General features: G+C 50.5%; 5 protein-coding genes across 5 annotated transcripts; all 5 read left to right on the top strand.

The window, feature by feature from the left end:
* Window positions 1-501: 501 nt before the first annotated feature.
* Window positions 502-8,417, top strand: ANOM_001232 (Beige/BEACH domain protein; the record flags this gene model as incomplete). Its single annotated transcript, XM_015546489.1, has 9 exons — window positions 502-1,769; window positions 2,476-2,993; window positions 3,058-3,416; window positions 3,469-7,249; window positions 7,305-7,459; window positions 7,525-7,830; window positions 7,888-8,100; window positions 8,171-8,335; window positions 8,388-8,417. The coding sequence occupies 9 exons, from the start codon at window positions 502-504 to the stop codon at window positions 8,415-8,417; spliced, it is 6,795 nt and encodes a 2,264-aa protein (XP_015411371.1).
* A 1,800-nt stretch (window positions 8,418-10,217) lies between these two features.
* ANOM_001231 (sedoheptulose-7-phosphate:D-glyceraldehyde-3-phosphate transaldolase TAL1) lies at window positions 10,218-11,678 on the top strand (the record flags this gene model as incomplete). Its single annotated transcript, XM_015546488.1, has 7 exons — window positions 10,218-10,350; window positions 10,421-10,439; window positions 10,514-10,525; window positions 10,585-10,703; window positions 10,773-10,937; window positions 10,997-11,380; window positions 11,442-11,678. The coding sequence occupies exons 1-7, from the start codon at window positions 10,312-10,314 to the stop codon at window positions 11,676-11,678; spliced, it is 975 nt and encodes a 324-aa protein (XP_015411372.1). The 5' UTR covers window positions 10,218-10,311.
* Window positions 11,679-12,556: 878 nt separating this feature from the next.
* Window positions 12,557-13,986, top strand: sod1 (superoxide dismutase SOD1). Its single transcript, XM_015546487.1, has 5 exons — window positions 12,557-12,687; window positions 13,132-13,311; window positions 13,380-13,531; window positions 13,585-13,681; window positions 13,741-13,986. The coding sequence occupies exons 1-5, from the start codon at window positions 12,675-12,677 to the stop codon at window positions 13,761-13,763; spliced, it is 465 nt and encodes a 154-aa protein (XP_015411373.1). The 5' UTR covers window positions 12,557-12,674; the 3' UTR covers window positions 13,764-13,986.
* Window positions 13,987-14,379: 393 nt separating this feature from the next.
* On the top strand, window positions 14,380-17,253 carry ANOM_001229 (putative transcription factor (Snd1/p100); the record flags this gene model as incomplete). The annotated part of the gene is made up of 2 exons (XM_015546486.1): window positions 14,380-14,517; window positions 14,746-17,253. 2 exons carry the CDS (start codon window positions 14,380-14,382, stop codon window positions 17,251-17,253), a joined length of 2,646 nt encoding a protein of 881 aa, XP_015411407.1.
* Window positions 17,254-17,841: 588 nt separating this feature from the next.
* ANOM_001228 (SEC14 family lipid-binding protein) lies at window positions 17,842-19,306 on the top strand (the record flags this gene model as incomplete). Its single annotated transcript, XM_015546485.1, has 4 exons — window positions 17,842-18,089; window positions 18,151-18,292; window positions 18,344-18,724; window positions 18,779-19,306. The coding sequence occupies 4 exons, from the start codon at window positions 17,842-17,844 to the stop codon at window positions 19,274-19,276; spliced, it is 1,269 nt and encodes a 422-aa protein (XP_015411406.1). The 3' UTR covers window positions 19,277-19,306.
* Between the last annotated feature and the right edge of the window lie 72 nt (window positions 19,307-19,378).

The raw sequence follows: 19,378 nt of genomic DNA, 5'->3' as shown, positions 1-19,378 counted from the left end.
TACCTGTCTCCACCAATGATGGACCGCCGACGGTCGGAGGCTTGTCACCTGATAATCATTAGGTCTGAGAGCTGGAAAATGCACCCATGCTCCGATGTGCCCCCGCTTAATGGCACTGCCTCCAGTGACGTTGGCATAAGACCGTCTATCACATTCAGGAACTATCCTGAGGGTGTAGAGGGAATTATCGCTCTCGACTCACAACCCCAATCTTGACCAGGATAATCCTCATTCCCGATGCCGAATTTGACACAAACGACCTTGCCCCCATCCCTAGAGTAGTGCAATTGTTGAGCGCCTGACTCGTCAGCTCTCCCTTCCGTTCCCCTCCCTCCCACTACGGCTGTGCCATGTTGGGAACCTGTGTGGATTGCAGTCACTACTAGCTACCATAACGCATACCAATGCAGACCGCCTTCATCCTTACGCTAAGTGCTGGTTCCTGGTGTTTCATGGTCACTGGCCATCGATAGGTAGTCGGGGATAAGCTTCAGCGGCGCAATGAGCCGGTCCACTTCCGCCCTCTCGCGGTCCCCGTCCTCGTCAACCCAACGGCCGTCGGCCCCCGAATTAAGTCCTGTCCTCGATAGATTGACAGTTATCTGCGGGGAGGATATAGTAACGTCTCAGATTGCCTCCACTGCAACCGAATGCCTGCTTCGCCTTCGTCACACATTCATCGATAACAAGCACCCAACAGAGGCAAAGGAGACCTTCCGACATCTGCATGGGTTTCAGACCCTGCTAGACCTTCTACGAAAGATCTCACAAGGTTATGATTCGCAAGCGTCATCCAAGGATGAGAGGAAGGATCTGCTATCCGTGTACAAAGATGCGTTGGCAGTTCTGGCCGAGAGCTTGAGGGAGCATGTCGGGAACAAAAGGTACTTTGCGAACCGGATCGCCGGGGGAGGTGAAGTGGCATTGGAAGAAGCTTTCACGATCTTGGCTAGGAAGGTAGACTCCATCCAAGGTGATACGGAGCAATTTTACGGTGCGATCTTAGCAGCGGCCCTTTGCCAGGAGACAGTTGCCAGTATATTCACAACCCTGAGTACTAAATTCCAAACTGCCGAGGAGCTATCTTTGGATGGCATTAGAGAAGAAGTGGACCGATGCGTAGGAAAATCAGAAACAGTCGAAGTGCCAGAGCTCCTGGGCCCATTTGTTCGAGTATGGCTTACCCAGTCGTCTGCCTCCATATCCGAGCACAGAGTCCAGAGACTAGCCGTGCCGGCATGTCTAGTCCAACTCGCCGCACAGTCTCAGAGGAATATCACGATGCTGCACTCCACTGGCATTATAACACTGATTCTGCCGCTCTTGTTCAACGAGGAACGCCCGGAACCCGAGAGACAACTCTATCAAGAGTTAGCAAAAATGCTCTGTGCTCTGGGAATCAGTAACTTGAATGATGTGGCTGCTTTATACCAACAAGCCCATGATTGCCCCAAGGTCCTTCAGTTCCTGGTTGATGTTTTGAAGTGCTCCAAGGAACCTCCTTCAATACAGTTCGATTTATCGTTGCATGGTTATTGCTCTTTAGAGTTATCAACCATGGGCCGCTCATTCCCACCTGCAACTTCTTCTGGTTATACTCTAGCAGTCTGGGCCCGCTTTGACCAGTTTGACAAGAATACTCACACGACAATCTTTGGAGCCTTTGATGCCAGCCAAACTTGCTTCCTGCTCGCATACCTTGAAAAGGATACTCGCAACTTTATATTGCAGACCTCGATCAAGGGAGCTCGTCCTAGCGTTCGATTCAAGTCCATAGCCTTCGAGCCTAGCCGATGGTACCATATCTGTGTGGTCCATAAAAGCCCAGGCCACCGTCATATTCTCGGGCGTCTCTCTTCATAGATGGTGAATTTGTTGAGCAATTGCGGATAGACTATCCATGCATGCCGGTTCCCAGCGCTCCCAATAGGCCGCCTAGAGTTCAATCGTTTTTCGGGACTCCACAAGATCTGGCTATGAGACTTGGCAAGGGGATCTCTACCTCGCGATGGTCCCTAGCTAATGCAATTTTATTTGAAGAAGCATATAGTGACGACATGATTGCCGTGTTTTACAATCTCGGTCCACGTTACTACGGGAACTTTCAAGACTGCTTAGGTTCCTTCCAGACGTATAAAGCTTCCGCGGCCTTGAATCTACGTAACGAACATATGCACCCCGGTAAAGAGGAGTCATCAGACATTGTCACTGCTATCCGGCGAAAGGCAAGCACTCTTATTCGCGAAGAATGCATAGCAGTTAATGTTTCTCCACTATCTGTTCTAGATGATGATGATAGTAACAATATTGATGAAACCCGACTCCTCAAGTATCTCTCTAAACAGGCAGCCAAAAACCTACATCAGCTAACAAAGTCTGGAGGAAATGCAGTAGCGGTCAATGGCGGGACCCCTGCTATTAACGATGCTTTAACCCAGGCCCATGGTATCGGTATATTAACGGGGGACCCTGTAGTTGCGATACCGCAAGCTTGGATGACGCGAGTTGGCGCATCGGCGGCTGTGCGGCGGTTCATTTGAGCTTGGTTCATGCGGCCAGGAGTGCTGAATCTACACTTTTGGCGGTCGAAGCGCTGTATGAAGCTGTACAAGACAATTGGCGAAATAGCGAAGCAATGGAAAAGGAGAATGGTTATGGAATCCTTGCGGCATTGTTGCGCGAAAAGCTGGCATGGCCAGCAACGGGTGCTACTACGGGCTCGAAGACGTCCAACGTCTGCTCCACATACGAAGAGCGATCTACACTGGCATTCGACCTCCTTCGTTTGACCCTTAAGTTTGTCGGCTATGATTTTGACCAACCGAATCGCTCCATCATCACGAACCCACTAGCATATAGAGTCTTGCTCGTTGACCTGGAGGTGTGGAGATATGGCGAGATGTCTCTTATTGAGTTGTATTATTCCCAATACTGCATATTCGCCAGTGAAAGCAAGTTCCGTCGGTTCAATGCAAAGCGCCTCGCCCGCATGCGTAAGCCTTTCATATTGACTTATTGGTCGTCGCATGTTTACATTTTTATACTAATACAAAATAGGTGTTAATAAAAAGCTACTCGAGGCTCTTAAGGGTGAGGAATTTACAATGGAGGGACTGCGACTGTTTACTTCGGCCTTTGGATCATTGATGGAGGGCTGCCTGTCAGCAGATTTGCTCCGTTTCCTAGCACTCTTCATCACCTATGGTATCCACAAGCCAAAGGAGCCAAGCAGGTTACAGAAAAAGAAGAGCCTCCGATTCACTACTGCTGCAAGGCAGCCCACGCCCAATCCCGATAAGAAGTACGTTTCAAGCACTACGATAGCGATAGAGATGCTTAGGATGTATTGCTCTCTTCTATGCAATGCACATGACCTGGGGCCGATTAAGAGGTTTGCTAAAGCTGTTACAAACAAGGTTTGTAGAGCGAATACCGCCCCTCATGTAACGAGTGTTGACTATTATGCAGTGGCTTTTATACCTCATGTGTGAGGACGAACCTGAGATTGTCATTTTGGCGACGAAGATCATGGCTCGTTTGATAGTAATCCACGGGGCCAGCTACAGCAAGAAGTTCAACGATAAGACTGGCGGTTATATTATAATGCGACACTATCTAAATAAATGGTGGAGCATCCCAATAATGTGGCCTATCTGCTTTTCTATACTATTTGGTGTTGATATTGGCAAGGCCAATGTTGATAAACCATTTGATCAGCTTTCTCTTTCCGAGCTTTTCTGCCTCAATGGGGAAGCCCAGGTTGTCTATCCTGAGATGCTCCCAGTCATCTCCGACATGTTGCAGTCTGGACTGAAGCAAACAGTATTCGCCGAGGACTTCTCGATGGTCAATGAACAGAACCCCGATGCTCTCCAGGATCGACTCGCTCAAATCACCAAACCGTCCATGTCATCTCCTACACCTGCCGGTACTACGGGTGCACAACTGTCGCTTTTAACCTCTATTGTTGATTTTTTTGCTCTAGCGCAGATAAAGTCACAAAGCTACCGTGAATTTGCAGCACGCCCTGAATACGTTCAAAGCCTAGTTTCTATACTTTTCCCCGTTGTTATCGGCTCCGATCCCGTGAGTCCGAATGTTGAATTGAGCTCTCATACGGGTAGTCTAGCGTTTGATGATCATAATTTGGTGTCTCGCCCACGATCACGAAGGACATCTGAACTACGAACAACGACTGTCGAACAGCCTGGGAGCCATGATGATAGTGGTGGACCTCTCAGACGTGGTTCATCTTTCATCCTAGTCACCTCCGATCGAGGGAAGCATATGCCATCCTCTCTTCGCATACGTCGTGCTTTTCCGCATGTGAGAATTGAAAGCAAAGGCACGACTAGCCATCCTTTGATAACTGCTATCCTTAATCTAGCCCTTGCTGTGTTTTCGGAGCAGCTCCTGGAAAGGAAGGAGTTCTCTGGTCTTGGACTCTACCTTAGGACGCCTCCAGGATTCCCCGAGCACCAGGCGTACTTCAACTCCTGGGTGTTGCGCAGCCTTCTATCTACACTCCAGGATGCCATATTCTCAAGGGTCGAGTTGTTGTCCGAACCACGCGTGCTAACTAACTTGGGGCGCTTCGCAACGCATTTAGGGGAAGCAGTCTATGAGGGTTGGTTTGTTGACGGCGCCACAGCTACTCTTGAATTCGCAGGAACAATCTTGGAATATCTGCAACGACCTGAGGTCTCGCGCCTAAAAAGTATACGGCTTTGCAGTCAGGCGATAGCAACAATTCGTTCGACAGTATTTCGTGTGGTTTTATTGGGGCTATCAGAAGTTGATGGGACAGAGGCACTTTCATTCCTAAAACGGCTCTCATATTGGCAGGTCGTACTGCTTTCTGGGGAAACTCAGCCCGATCATCTGCAGTTACTGTGTTATCTTCTCTACACGAAATTAATCGACAGGAATGAAAATGTACGCCTAGCGACGGCCGGTCTTTTTAGAATCATGCTAGTGCAAAAGCCGATAGAGATGTCCGCCATCCTAAGCCAAGCGACACCGCCTTTACAGCAGCGTCTTTCCGGTGGATTTGAGGCTCTTGTTGGCATGGATGATATTGCCTTTTTGCAATGGGTTGACGACCAGGACGACGATCTGAACGCTCTGTTCTTCGGAATCCTATCAAAAGCTTGGGAAACTTTTGTCCAAGAAGAAAATACGAGTTCAGAGTCATCAGCTCGCAGTCGAATTTCTAGGCGTCAAGAAAAGCTGAAACAGTGGGGCCAGGTGGAAAAGCTCGGTGAAGAAGTGATACGCAAGCACGAGGCTACATTCCCTCACTGGGTATCGAACATATCAGCCTCAGAGTTTCTGAAGTATCAAAGAGCACTACAGGATCAAGCGGATAGTTCCACATTTATGTGGGCGGCACTGGCGCATCTGAATATGGACTTGCGACGTTATGGGGGTGTTTTTGCTGAACAGAAGGAGCGAAGATGGCGCCTTGACCAAACTGAAGGGCGAAGCCGTATGCGACTACGTACTGTACCGGATGATTCAGGGGATCGTCAAGATTATCAACCGAAACGGAAGGCTTCAGAGCCTCCGGCGATGAGGTTAGACACAAATGTCACATCTTCAAACGGTGACTCTCTGGGTCTGACTCCCACTGCCATGGCTGCCGACCACTCGGAGGGCAATCCTCAGGGTATTGGTCCCGACAGTAGGAGCGTATTTGAAGAAAGCTTCGAGATGATTGACGACCCGAAGGCTGATCTTGAAGAATACGAAGACAAGAACAGAAAGGTCATGAGAAGCCTTCACCGTGGTGACCAAGTCGATAGCGTATGCAACATGTCTCGCATTGTCGGATTGGAGGCATGTGAAGGCCTTTTAATCCTTGGGAAAGACCACATCTACATTCTAGATAACTTTTTCCAGAGGTCAGATGGCGAGATTGTCAATGTCTGGCAAGCTCCTACAGAGGAACGAGACCCTTATGTTCGCATGATCACTGGCCGGGAATCCAATGAACGTAAATCACAGGAGCATGAAACTAGAAGTTGGAAGTGGTCGGACCTGATCAGCGTCTCCAAGAGGCGGTTTCTTTTTCGTGATGTGGCCCTCGAAATATTCTTTACTGACGGAACTAGCTATTTGCTGACCCTCATCTCGTCGCCCGCTCGGGATAACCTTTGCAGCCAACTTGCAACTAAGGCGCCGCAAGTGACAGGGAGCGTTGGCCACTCGCGACCGGAAGATGTCTGGAGATTCGAAACCCTTCGGAGCCCGGAAGATGCACCTCAGTCTCTTGGGTCAAGATTTGCTAGTGTCTTTGGTCATTCACCGGCGCATCCTGCAACCCGGAAGTGGGTGAAGGGTGAAATTTCTAACTTTCATTATCTCATGCTTATCAACACCCTCGCTGGAAGGACATTTAACGATCTGACCCAGTACCCTGTTTTCCCTTGGGTGCTTGCTGATTATACAAGCGAGGAGCTGGATTTGACTAACCCACAAACCTTCCGTGACCTATCGAAGCCTATGGGTTGTCAAACTCCTGAGCGAGAGGGCGAGTTCAGAGAACGATACAAAGCTTTCGCAGAGATGGGGGCGGGCGATTCTCCTCCATTTCATTACGGAACTCACTATTCTTCAGCAATGATTGTCAGCTCATATTTAATCCGTCTTCAGCCGTTTGTAAAGTCATACCTCTTACTTCAGGGTGGCACATTCGATCATGCTGACCGTCTTTTCTACTCTATTGGAAAGGCTTGGGAATCCGCTTCACGCGGGAACATGTCGGACGTGAGAGAGCTTATACCCGAATTTTTCTACCTCCCTGAATTCCTCGTCAATTCCAATAAATTTGATTTTGGAGTCCTACAGAACATGACTACTGCGATTGATTCTGTGGAATTGCCACCATGGGCCAAGGGCGATCCAAAAATCTTTATCCAAAAACATCGTGAAGCGTTGGAAAGCCCTTATGTGACTCAGAATCTGCACCATTGGATTGACTTGGTATTTGGTTGCAAACAGAAAGGCGAGGCCGCCATTGAAGCGGTCAATGTTTTCCATCACCTGTCATACCAAGGGGCCAAAGATGTTGATGCTATCGACGACCCTGTGGAACGACTAGCTACAATTGGCATCATTCACAACTTTGGGCAGACACCATACCAGATCTTCAATCGCCCTCACTCTCAGAGGGAGGATGTACGACACAAGGTCGCACGACTGGATCGCCTCGCTGAGTCTCTTACACAGCAGCCACTTTCACTTCTAGGTACGTTGTTGACTACCATTTCCCCCCTTCCTTGCTTGCTAACATAGGAATCAAGACATCGGTGAACGGGTATCTTCGCTTTCAATGAAGCAGGATCGATTGTTGTGTGCTGCAGCTCTCAGGTTAAATATCCCACCGGCTTATGATAAGTATATGGAATGGGGCTTCTTCGATGGTAGCGTGAGATTCTATTCCGCGGATAGTCGAAAGGTACGTCACAGTCACTATTTTCTTTTCTTCTTACCTTTTTCTGTATAGAATACTAAAGACTACAGCTTCTTGGACACTTCGAACATCTTCATATTGGCCAGCTATCAGCTGCAGTATTTGCAGATTCTCGTACGCTAGTCACCTCAGGAGCAGATTGTACCGTCTCGACATGGACCTTCACCTCCACAGCAAAGTCTGTAGATTTGCAACCTGCAGGATCTCTCTTCGGACATCGCTCGCCTGTCACGGTCTTAGCAGTGTCGCGGTCATTTAGTGTTCTTCTTTCTGCGTCTACTGATGGTCAAATCATGCTTTGGGATCTCAACCGCCAAACCTTCGTTCGCGAGCTTCCAGCCAAAGGACATGTAGATGTGAGCTATAATTTACATATCATAACTACCTGGCCCCCAGTTGCTGACCTATCCTAGTGTGCGAGAATCAACGATGTGACAGGGGATATCGCAGTCTGTCGGGGAAGTCGTATCAGCCTCTACACACTCAATGGAGCACTATTGCTAGACCAGGCTGTGTGCGAGTCAGACGATGATCAAGTGATGTCCTGTGTCTTCTACGAGGGCATCAACAATGAGTGGCAGGAGCGAGAGCTTCTCTTCACTGGTCACCGGCGAGGTGTCGTCAATGTATGTGCCCTCTCAGAAATCCTGGCCTCGTGGCCTGTTCGTTTTTAACTGGAGGTTAACCATGCTCTAGATATGGAATAAAATCGTTCACAATGGACGTTTCGAGTTTGAATTAATTCGACAACTTCATCATACCGACAGCAGTCGTGACAATGGTGCTAATATCTCCTCCGGTATTAGCTGTATTCTTACGCTGCCACATGTGGTCTACACTGGAGATGAAGCAGGGAAAGTGGTAAGTGCGGTTCGGCCCAACACATATTGACAGAAGCTCACCCAAATAATAGTATGAATGGAGCTGTGTCCAGCGTCGTTAGAAGGATATCCAGTGCTCGATTACACTACCTCCCAAACGGCCCGTATAAACTCACGGTTGGGGTAGTCGGATATAGCGTACTCCCTCTTTTCCATTCTGCCCATTTTCCTTTCTTATTATTTCCTTTCCTGGTTGTGTCTTCCAGCCATACTCCATTTTTCTTTCTTTTCTTCTTTGCGGCTTTGTATATTTGTGGCGTGGGACATGACGAATGATTATATACTGGTTTACAAAATATAGATGGCGGCGGTTAAATTATCCCGAAAGGGAAAGCCAAAAGTTTCCGGTGGGACGGTTGGGTCTTATGGTATTCTATACACTCTAGGTAATGAAAAGCCAACACCTACAGATGACATATCGTCTATCATGATTTCGCAATTTGGTTTCGATAGTAAGCTTACCCTCTCTGTGTTTCTTCGTCTGTATACTCTAAAGTAGCGACAACCACACATACACACACATCTAACTGGTTCCGGCAGACTCCACTTCGATAGCAGAGATTGCCACAATGGGGGCCACATCTTACCCCAGACTGGTCTGGTCTAGGCTATACATAGATCTGGTGATGTGTTGGAACTTGGAAAAACTATAACTTTTACCCCTGGTATCTTTTTAGTTGAGAGGTCCATTAAACATAGTATGTATGTGTATCTATATCTATATATCCTCCCGACATGTGGCTGGCTGATGAATCGAGGCTGAGGTGTTATAGCTCTGCATTGAGCTTTTGTAGTATAGGTTTAGTGGCTATTTAATTGTCTAGACTCTACTCCGTACACCATTCCTAAATGGCATACATTGCGGTGGTGCTCTTCATGGCTTGCAATTCTACTGCAGTACATTTCTGGGTCGGGTACAGGAACGAGACGGGATGGCCGAGAAGCATTGAATACAGGACATTTTGGGAAACATAGAATGTGGATTGCTTTCCCATGCAGGTACTACCGAGTACTAATTTTGTCATATCCTGGGGAAGGGTCAATTTATGCCACGATCGCCGGATAAATCTGTAGCGCTTTGTCCTTCCTTGTTCAGTATTAACCGCGATTGATATCAATTAATATATTGCATCTTTTTGCTTTTCTGCCAGGATCTGGTCATATTTTTATTCCCTTTATGAGATGTAGCATTTGAGGAAATCGTTCACTACGAGATAGAATATGTCGAGTAGAATGAATGTTTGCGATGATGTTCCTTGTTCTGATTAATTCCTTTGTCAGCTGCTCACCAAATCCTTAGTTACCATTGATAATACGGAGTCACTAGGTACGAACTACTCCTCCGTAGTGTCTTCGGTGAAAGGGGAGGGACCTCCATTGAGCGGGGTTTTGTTTGGCGGGATACCAGGTGGACCGCTATACTCCGATGGCCATGCGTTGCCGGAGCACACTGCGCCGACTGAACCGGCTTCTGTTCAGGGGATTGTTGAAGGGGGTTACAATAGCCGTTGTGGATGGTTGCAAGATTTGATGTGAGAAGCAAGTATAGAAACCAAAAGCTGATTTCGCTTCTCTCATGGGAGTTCCAATGGAGGGTTTGTAGAGAGAGCAGTTCAGTAGTAGTACCTACTAAGTTTCGCTGTCACTATGTCATTTATGCATGTACTGTACGTATCGTACCGGTGACAGTACGGCCTCACTGCCTGAGGCCATGGGTTCCGACCGGGCATAGCGTCATCGTTGCCCCACCATCCCACCTCCCATAGTCAGAAAACCACTGGTTTGCTCCCCTCCGATGCTTCTGCGTCTTTCTGCGATCGCACGTCCGCCCGTTTTATTTCTACTCCGGCATTTCTTCCTGGACATCGATTCTTCCTCCTTCATACTTTGCTTTCCAATCTTCCCATCTTCTGATTATACCCCCCCGTTGTTCGTGATACCACTCCAGCTTTCACAATGTCTTCTTCTCTTGAGCAGCTCAAGGCCACCGGCACTGTAAGCATTCATTTACCCCTGGTGCCATCTGTATTGCCTCCCAAACTCTGTTGCTAACTCTCTTGCTTAGGTCGTCGTCTGCGACTCTGGTAAGTCTCTCAGTCACTGGGATTTCACCGTCATTATAAGTGATTCAATCCAAGTTAACAATTGGTTCTTCTAGGCGACTTTGCCAGTATGTCCATCCCAGTCTTTCCATATCCCCCATCTGGTCATAATCTAACGGAAATGTAGCCATCGGCAAGTACAAGCCCCAGGATGCCACCACCAACCCCTCTTTGATCCTGGCTGCTTCCAAGAAGCCCGAGTACGCTGAACTTATCGACTCCGCCGTTCAGTACGGCAAGAAGCACGTACGTCACCCTCGAGCTTCCGTTTGAATTATTTTCCATATGAGACCAGCGGCCTAACAGTTTACATAGGGCAGCACCGTCGACCAGCAGGTCGACGCCACCCTTGACCGTCTCCTGGTTGAGTTCGGCAAGAAGATCCTTGAAATCATCCCCGGAAAGGTCTCCACCGAGGTTGATGCTCGCTTCTCTTTCGACAAACAGGCCTCCATCGACAAGGCCCTTCACATCATCAAGGTATGGCATAGTCAGATGTACTATGGTTGTAGTACGCGCGTAGCTAACATTATACGTAGCTCTACGAGGAGATTGGTATTCCCAAGGACCGTATCCTGATCAAGATTGCCTCCACCTGGGAGGGTATCAAGGCCGCTGAGGTCCTCCAGCGTGACCACGGCATCAACTGCAACCTGACCCTCATGTTCTCCACCGTCCAGGCCATCGCTGCTGCCGAGGCCAATGCTTACCTCATCTCTCCCTTCGTGGGCCGTATCCTTGACTGGTACAAGGCTGCCCACAAGCGTGACTTCGCTCCTGAGGAGGACCCCGGTGTCAAGTCTGTTCAGAGCATCTTCAACTACTACAAGAAGCACGGCCACAACACCATTGTCATGGGTGCTTCCTTCCGTAACACTGGTGAAATCACCGAGCTTGCTGGCTGTGACTACTTGACCATCTCCGTAAGTTTTGAGCGCCATTTGCTATGACTTGAAAAATCACAGTACTAACGGACGCGTGTAGCCCAACCTCCTCGAGGATCTCTACAACTCTACCGCCGCTGTCCCCAAGAAGCTCGACGCCGCCAGCGCCGCCGGCCTTGACATCCCCAAGAAGACCTACATCAACGACGAGGCTCAGTTCCGCTTCGACTTCAACGAGGAGGCTATGGCCGTCGAGAAGCTGCGTGAGGGTATCTCTAAGTTCGCTGCCGACGCCGTGACCCTGAAGGACATCCTCAAGCAGAAGATCCAGGCCTAAAGGGAGACTGTCACTTGCATTAATTAACGTTATGTCCATGCAATGTCTTCATGTAAAAATTGGCGACCTACAAAATTGGTTTAGTAGATACGAATCATGAATGAGTTATCTTTCACTTTTCTTCCCACGTGTGGCTGCATCTTGCGGGCTAGATAAGCTTGTTTGATCAGGATTGTAATTGGAGACCCAGTGGTAGGATAGCAACAAGCTACAAGCCACCAGCATGGAGACGGGACTTGTCGATCTTGAGCTATCGGACCGGAAGTGGAAACGGGCAGTTGTCAAGCTCCATTGCGTGCTTGAAGGCAGGGTCTAGCCGAGGCACAAATGGAACCAACTTTGTTTTAACGCTGAGGGACATTGTATCGTCGGTTGCTACGAACAGAATACGCCCTGACGTTTGCAGCCGGAAAACTGCATGAACCGTAGCTCGCCTGGGGACTGGACAGCTGGTCTGCATTAGTAGACTGTAGCACCCCTCTCCCTGCATGGTGGGGTCAACTTTCGGATGGGGAAACCGGAACAAAGTAGAGCCACCGCTATTGACTACTACATAGGACAGAGTACAAAGTGAACGGACATGGCTGGAGATCTGGACCAGCGGTGCTTAGGAATCGCCGGAAGAGGGAGGTTGACTCGGATTTTCATTTCGTGCAAATACACCACCAGGACGTCATTCCCGAAACGACCCCGCCAAGTGGGGGTGCATTTTCTTGGGTTTCCCGCCGATTTTTCGTACTGGAGGCGGTAACATCAATACCAAGGAGGGACGAACAGCACTGGAAGCTCATCGAATAACTGGCCCGAGTAGTAGTACTGCTTGAAGCTAGTCAGTCAGGATGGAATTCCGTCATATTATTAGTTACCCCTCATCCCACCCCCTTCGCTCTCTTTTCTCCTCTTCTTTCTCCCTTCCATCTTCATCCGTGTATCAATCTATCTTCCCTTCACCTTTATTTTTCCCCCAAGAATTTAAATTAATTCTCAACCGTCAAAATGGTCAAGGCTGGTAGGTACCCGTCATCTTTATCTGTGTTGTTTGCTATGTTATTGGCTCTGTGTGTGAAGGATCCACGATCGACCGTGGCCGGGGACCTTGAGTGAGCAGATTTGAGCACCTTGTGAAGCAAACCCCCTCGCCTTGCGTGAGCTTCCCAGCCTATCACTGGGCCGCATCCCAGGTCCTGCTTGGGATTTGCAGATTTAGATCGAGATCTCAACCCCAAGGTGCTCATGTGTCATGGTCCCTCGCTCTGTTATGGTTTTACCCGTTCCAGACTGGTCGGCTGGATCGAGTGGTGGACAAGCTTCACCCCATGCGTAAGAGCTTAGACGATGGATCGTTTCCATTGATCGACTACCCCATCGGATCTGGAATCTTTCCGATTTGGAGGAGTCGCTTTTTCTTTGGCGCTGCTAGCTCCGAAACGAGAATGAGGACTGACGGCTCTAGTTGCTGTTCTCCGCGGAGACTCCAAGATCTCCGGCACCGTCACCTTCGAGCAGGCGGACGCGAACTCCCTTACCACCGTCTCCTGGAACATCACCGGCCACGACGCCAACGCTGAGCGTGCCTTCCATGTCCACCAGTTCGGTGACAACACCAACGGCTGCACCTCCGCTGGCCCTCACTGTATGTTCCTGGCTTCCCGGCTGCCTTTTCCTAAGCATGCGTGTCACAGGCTGACGACCGTCATTTAGTCAACCCCTTCAGCAAGGAGCACGGTGCTCCCGAGGATGAGAACCGCCACGTCGGTGACTTGGGTAACTTCAAGACCGATGCTGAGGGTAACGCCGTCGGCTCCAAGCAGGACAAGCTTATCAAGCTGATCGGTGCCGAGAGCGTCCTTGGCGTAAGTTCATCTCGAAGGTCGACGGCGCAAGTGCAACAGGCTAATCATCGTAGCGTACTCTCGTCATCCACGCCGGTACTGACGACCTCGGCCGTGGTGGCCACGAGGACTCCAAGAAGACTGGCAATGCTGGTGCTCGTCCCGCTTGCGGTAAGTGACTGGCTCACTTTATGAGACCTAACGCAGAATTGTATATTAATGGTGTCTAGGTGTCATTGGCATTGCTGCTTAAACACATAGTTCTAGTCCAATCTAGGATGTGAAGTGCTGGATCAGAATTAGAACAGTCTGCAAGTCAAACTGGGAGGTATCTGGGCGATGCTCAAAAGTTGATCTGGACGGATCTTCTATGCGGTTCCTGGAGGACTGATAGGAGGTTCTGGTCCCGGCGAATTCAATTCTAGAAATTGTATAGGAATGATGACACGAGTTGAATTTTCATTCGATATTCTTTAGATAATTGATTCCTTGCACCAGTAGATTTGCCTCGAATAGGACTAGTGTTCAGGTGGTTGAAATGAGGACAATCTCCCTTTGGCCAGACTGTTTTCTTCCCCCCACAAATCCCAGCGCAAGTCAGGTGTCCGCCGGGACTAGTCTGGAAGCTCCCCTTCGAACCACATTTCATTTCTCTGCCTACCCCAAACGCCTTTCCCCCCTATCAATAAACCTATTCTTTGGCAGTCCAGTCCTACTGTGATTGCTGTTTCTCTGTTCATTCTTTCCCCCGGCTTTTATTTTTTATTTATTTTTTTTTCTCTTAAAACCAGGATTGATTGTCTCCCCACACTGGTTCCCTCCAGTGCCGTCGATCTTTTATTTTGTCTTATCATTGGTTGCTTGCCAGTATGCCTCTGGAAGCCCGCGTGAAATCTGTCCTGTCCGGCGACACCGTCGTGCTGTCGCATATCACCAATCCAGGACAGGAACGTACCTTGAGCTTGGCATATGTTTCAGCGCCCAGGTTGCGCAGAGAAGGCGATGAGGTGAGCAGGTTTTCCTTTGTGGTGTTTCCCCAATTGCTGCTCCCTCCGTTTGTTTGGGGTCAGGATAGGTGGCCTCTATCTCCGAGTGCCGAGCTCCAATTTTGACAAACATGCCACTTCTACTGCACTGATAGCCATCCTTCACTCTTTTGCTTTCTTTCCCCATTGCTACCAGGGTATCTATGGGAAGGTTTTCAGGGAGATTTCGCTAACTCTTGTTCTCTACAGTCCTATGCTTTCCAATCCCGTGAATTCCTTCGTGAGCTGCTCGTAGGAAAGGTCGTCCAATTTAACGTCTTATATACCATCCCTACCGGTGCCAAACGCGATTACGGTACAATCAAGCTCCCTACTTTTGAAGTCTTGTTGCCCGACATTAGCGTCCAGGAAGGATGGGTCCGCGTCCGCGAGGAAGCCGGTAAACGCGCCGACGAGTCCGAAGAGACCGCCGCCTTGTTACAGCGTTTGCGCGCTCTAGAGGAGCACGCTCAGTCTGAGGAGAAGGGTGTCTGGGCCGGAGCAGACAAGGGCCACACGGAGACCACCTATGAACTTTCCGATGGAAAGGCCCTCGTCGAGGAATATAAAAACAAGCCCCTGGAGGCTATCGTCGAGAGAGTCTTGAACGGGGATAGGCTGGTCCTTCGCCTGCTTCTTACTCCCCAGGAGCACCTGCAGGTTGTGGTTGCAGTCGCCGGTGTCCGGGCGCCAGCTGCCCGACGGGTGAACGCCGAGGGTAAGGAGCAGCCTGCTGAGCCGTTCGGAGATGACGCACACCAGTTCGTCGAGTCCCGGTTGCAGCAGCGTAAGGTCCAAGTGTCCTTGCGGGGTGTCACGCCTCAGGGTCAATTGATCGCAACCGTTCTCCATCCCAATGGTAACATTGCGAAGTTCCTTCTGGAAGAGGGCTTGGCCCGTTGCCACGATCTGCACGCTCCCCTTCTTGGTGCTGATATGGCTAATTTCCGCCGTGCGGAGAAGGCCGCCAAGGATGCTCAGAAGGGTCTGTTTACTGGTCTGGTCGCAAAGGGTCCTGCTGGCGGGGCCGCCGAGGACTACATTGTTAGCCGTGTGCTGAATGCCGATACTCTGTTCCTTAGAAACAAGTCTGGCCAGGAAAAGAAGATCAGCTTGAGCAGTGTTCGCCAGCCGAAGCCATCGGATCCCAAGCAGGCACCCTTCGCGGCCGATGCGAAGGAGTTTGCTCGTAAGAGGCTCATCGGAAAGCATGTTAAGGTGACCATCAACGGCAAGAAGCCTGCTACCGAGGGATACGAAGAAAGGGACGTTGCCACGGTCATCCAGGGAAATACCAACATTGCTTTGGCTCTTGTCGAGGCCGGATACGCTTCTGTCATCCGTCACCGTCAAGATGATGACGACCGCTCCCCCGACTATGATTCTTTACTGATCGCTGAGGCTGATGCTCAGAAGGACGGTAAGGGAATGTGGTCCCCAAAGCCACCCAAGACGAAACAGTACCAGGACTACTCGGAGAGCGTCCAGAAGGCCAAGATGGAAGTTTCCATCCTCCAGCGGCAAAAGCGCGTGCCGGCTATCGTGGACTTTGTCAAGTCGGGCTCTCGTTTCACCGTTCTGGTGCCTCGTGAGAACGCCAAGCTAACCCTCGTCCTCTCGGGTATCCGCGCGCCACGATCGGCCCGTAACCCCAATGAAGCGTCTGAACCTTTTGGACAGGAAGCACATGACCTGGCAAACAGGCGTTGCATGCAGCGTGATGTTGAAATCGACGTCGAGACCATCGACAAGGTTGGTGGCTTCATCGGCACTCTGTACGTCAACAAGGAGAACTTCACCAAGGTCCTTCTCGAGGAAGGGTTTGCCACTGTTCATGCCTACTCTGCAGAGCAGTCCGGACATGCCACAGAGTACTTCGCAGCGGAGCAGAGGGCCAAGGAAGCCCGCAAGGGACTTTGGCATGACTGGGATCCTAGCAAGGATGTTGAGGAGCAAGAGGAGGAAACCACTGATAACAACACCGCTGATGAGGCTCCTCAGCGCCGCAAGGATTACCGTGATGTGATGGTTACTTACGTTGACCCCACCAACGGTCGCCTGAAGATCCAGCAGATTGGCACCGGCACCTCCGCGCTCACTGAGTTGATGAATGCATTCCGCTCCTTCCACCTGAACAAGGCAAACGAGACACCCTTGCCTAGCCCTCCCAAGGCCGGTGATTTTGTTGCCGCCAAGTTCACTGAGGATAATGAATGGTATCGCGCCAAGGTGCGTCGCAATGACCGTGAGAAACAGCAGGCCGAGGTGCTCTACATCGACTTCGGTAATTCCGAGGTTCTTCCCTGGTCTCGCCTCAGGGCCTTGAGCCAGCCTCAGTTCTCCGTGCAGAAACTCCGTCCCCAGGCCGTGGACGCGGTTCTCTCCATGGCTCAGCTCCCCGGTTCGGGTGACTACCTGCAGGATGCTGCCGAGTTCCTGGAAGAGCAGCTCTACAACCGGGAGCTTGTGGCCAACGTTGACTACGTTTCTCCCGAGGGCACCCTGCACGTTACTTTGATGGACCCCACCGAGTCCAAGAACTTGGACCACAGCATCAACGCTGACCTCGTGCGGGAGGGTCTCGCCATGGTGCCCAGAAAGCTGAAGGCCTGGGAACGTTCTGCCGCGGACACGCTGACCCACCTGCGTAGCCAGGAGGAAGAGGCCAAGCAGGAGAGACGCGGTATGTGGGAGTACGGCGACCTCACCGAGGACTAAAACGCTTTACTGGGACATTGAGTTCTGGAGGTGATGCAGGAAGGGAATTTTTGTGTATAAATATTTGCAGGTAATCTACAATGACTCACAGGAAATGAGCTGTGTATTATGTTCTTCCTTTTACTTTTGGTCATGTTATCCTATAGCATAGTTGACCGGGTTTTGAATATGAATGAATACCAAAAGTTGGGTGGGGATTTACCCCATGGAATTGCCATCCGCGGGATGCAGGGGTTTATGCATGAATTTCTGACATAAGCGGAACTAAAAGTTCACTAATGCCCGACCCCGACTGCAGTCCAAAAGTTCATTCATTGTTACAGTCCAAGTCACCAGTTCTGTTTGTCATCGCGTAGTGCTTTGCACCCCAATCTCTTCACCTCCTTCTCCTGACTATCGTCCGGGACTTGAAAAGACTCCGATCGAGTTCCGCACCCCGAGCGAAAGGACCAGAAATCGGCCGTGCTAGACGACGATCTTTCTGCCCCGTGCGCCAATTAATCAATCAATTAATCCCTCGTTCATCCGAACGATCCGAAACAGTTTTTTAACTTCCCAAGACTCGCACAAATATTTAAAGCGAACAAGATGCCTTTGTGGGGGTCGAAATCCAGCCAGGAGAGCGACAATGCCGCGCTAGAAAGCGATCCCAAGAACGACCCCGTTGCGTCGGCGTCTCAGGCCGCGGGGACCGGATGGCTGGTCGGACATTTGAACCATCTCACCGAGGATCAGGAGAAGAAGCTGCAGGAGTTTAAGAAACTATGCGAAGAAAATGGATACTACAAATCCGCGAGTGACACGGAGGAGGCGAGCCATGACGATGCGACAATGCTGTATGTTGTTGGTCTTGGCTGGGTCTTGCGGGGGTGTATGGCACTGACGGGGCATTTTTAGGCGGTTCCTGCGCGCCCGCAAATTCGACGTGAATGGTGCTTGGGGCCAATTCAAGGACACCGAGGACTGGCGCAAGGAGAATGCCATCGAGTCTCTGTACGAGAATATCGATGTGGAGTCGTATGACGCCGCGAGGAGGATGGTAGGTTGATCTTATCTTGTGCGATGGAGTTGCATGGCTAATGCGACACAGTACCCTCAATGGACAGGTCGTCGGGACCGCCGCGGTATCCCCGTTTACGTGTTCGAGATCCGGCACCTGAACAGCAAGAACATGGCCGCTTATAACTCCACCATGACCGATCCCTCTGCGACGGCGGAAACGCACAAGTCCTCCACGGTGCCGCAGCGTCTCTTGCGTCTCTTTGCCCTCTACGAGAACCTCCTCCGTTTTGTCATGCCCTTGTGCTCCCAGTTGTCCCGCCCGCATCCCGATACGCCCATTGTGAGTTCGAACAACATTGTCGATGTCAGCGGTGTTGGTTTGAAGCAGTTCTGGAACTTGAAGGGTCACATGCAGGACGCGAGCGTTCTGGCTACGGCGCATTACCCGGAGACCCTGGACCGCATTTTCGTGAGCCCCTCCCAGCGGCGTATTTGGTTTATGGAGTCGTACTAACCAGCAAAGATCATCGGAGCTCCTTCCTTCTTCCCAACCGTCTGGGGCTGGATTAAGCGCTGGTTTGACCCCGTCACTACCTCTAAGATCTTCATCCTCTCCTCCGCCGAGGTCCTGCCTACCCTTAGTTCTTTCATGGACCCGACCACTATCCCTAAGCAGTACGGCGGCCAGCTAGACTGGCAATGGGGCGACATGCCCAACCTTGACGACGAGGCCCGGAAGCTTGTGGGCGGGCTGGAGACTCCTCCCGCCGAAGGAGAGAGCAAGCCCAGTTTCATCAAGGGCCCTGTCCTGTTCAAGGGGGACCATGTCGAGGTGCTGGGTAAGGTGAACGGCGAGAGCCGCAAGAGCAGCGTTCCTGTGCCGGTAGCGCAAGCAGCTGCGTCGACCTCCGCCTCGGAGGAGCAGAAGTCGGACGATGCTCTCGCCGCCGAGGTCAACGAGAAGCTCGACCTGCAGAATGGCGCCACCGAGAAGACCGGCAACGGAGACGTCGCTGCTTAACTGTCTTTCCATTCTACATGATGGTTCTTTTCTCATACTTATAATTTTTTTTTTCCAGTGTCTCTGAAAATTGGCGTCATGGTTAAGACTAGATATTGCATG

This window comes from Aspergillus nomiae (assembly GCF_001204775.2).
Source record: "Aspergillus nomiae NRRL 13137 chromosome Unknown contig00013, whole genome shotgun sequence".
Taxonomy (NCBI): Eukaryota; Fungi; Ascomycota; class Eurotiomycetes; order Eurotiales; family Aspergillaceae; genus Aspergillus; species Aspergillus nomiae.
The sequence above is the reverse complement of the archived record's forward strand: the minus strand, read 5'-3'. Positions and strand labels throughout refer to the sequence as shown.

Bases quoted from the DNA above. Each gene is read 5' to 3' on its own strand.
- sod1 (XM_015546487.1), top strand. The intron at 13,312-13,379 runs GTATGTTCCTGG...ACCGTCATTTAG, and splicing joins CACCTCCGCTGGCCCTCACT to TCAACCCCTTCAGCAAGGAG. The intron at 13,532-13,584 runs GTAAGTTCATCT...TAATCATCGTAG, and splicing joins GTGCCGAGAGCGTCCTTGGC to CGTACTCTCGTCATCCACGC.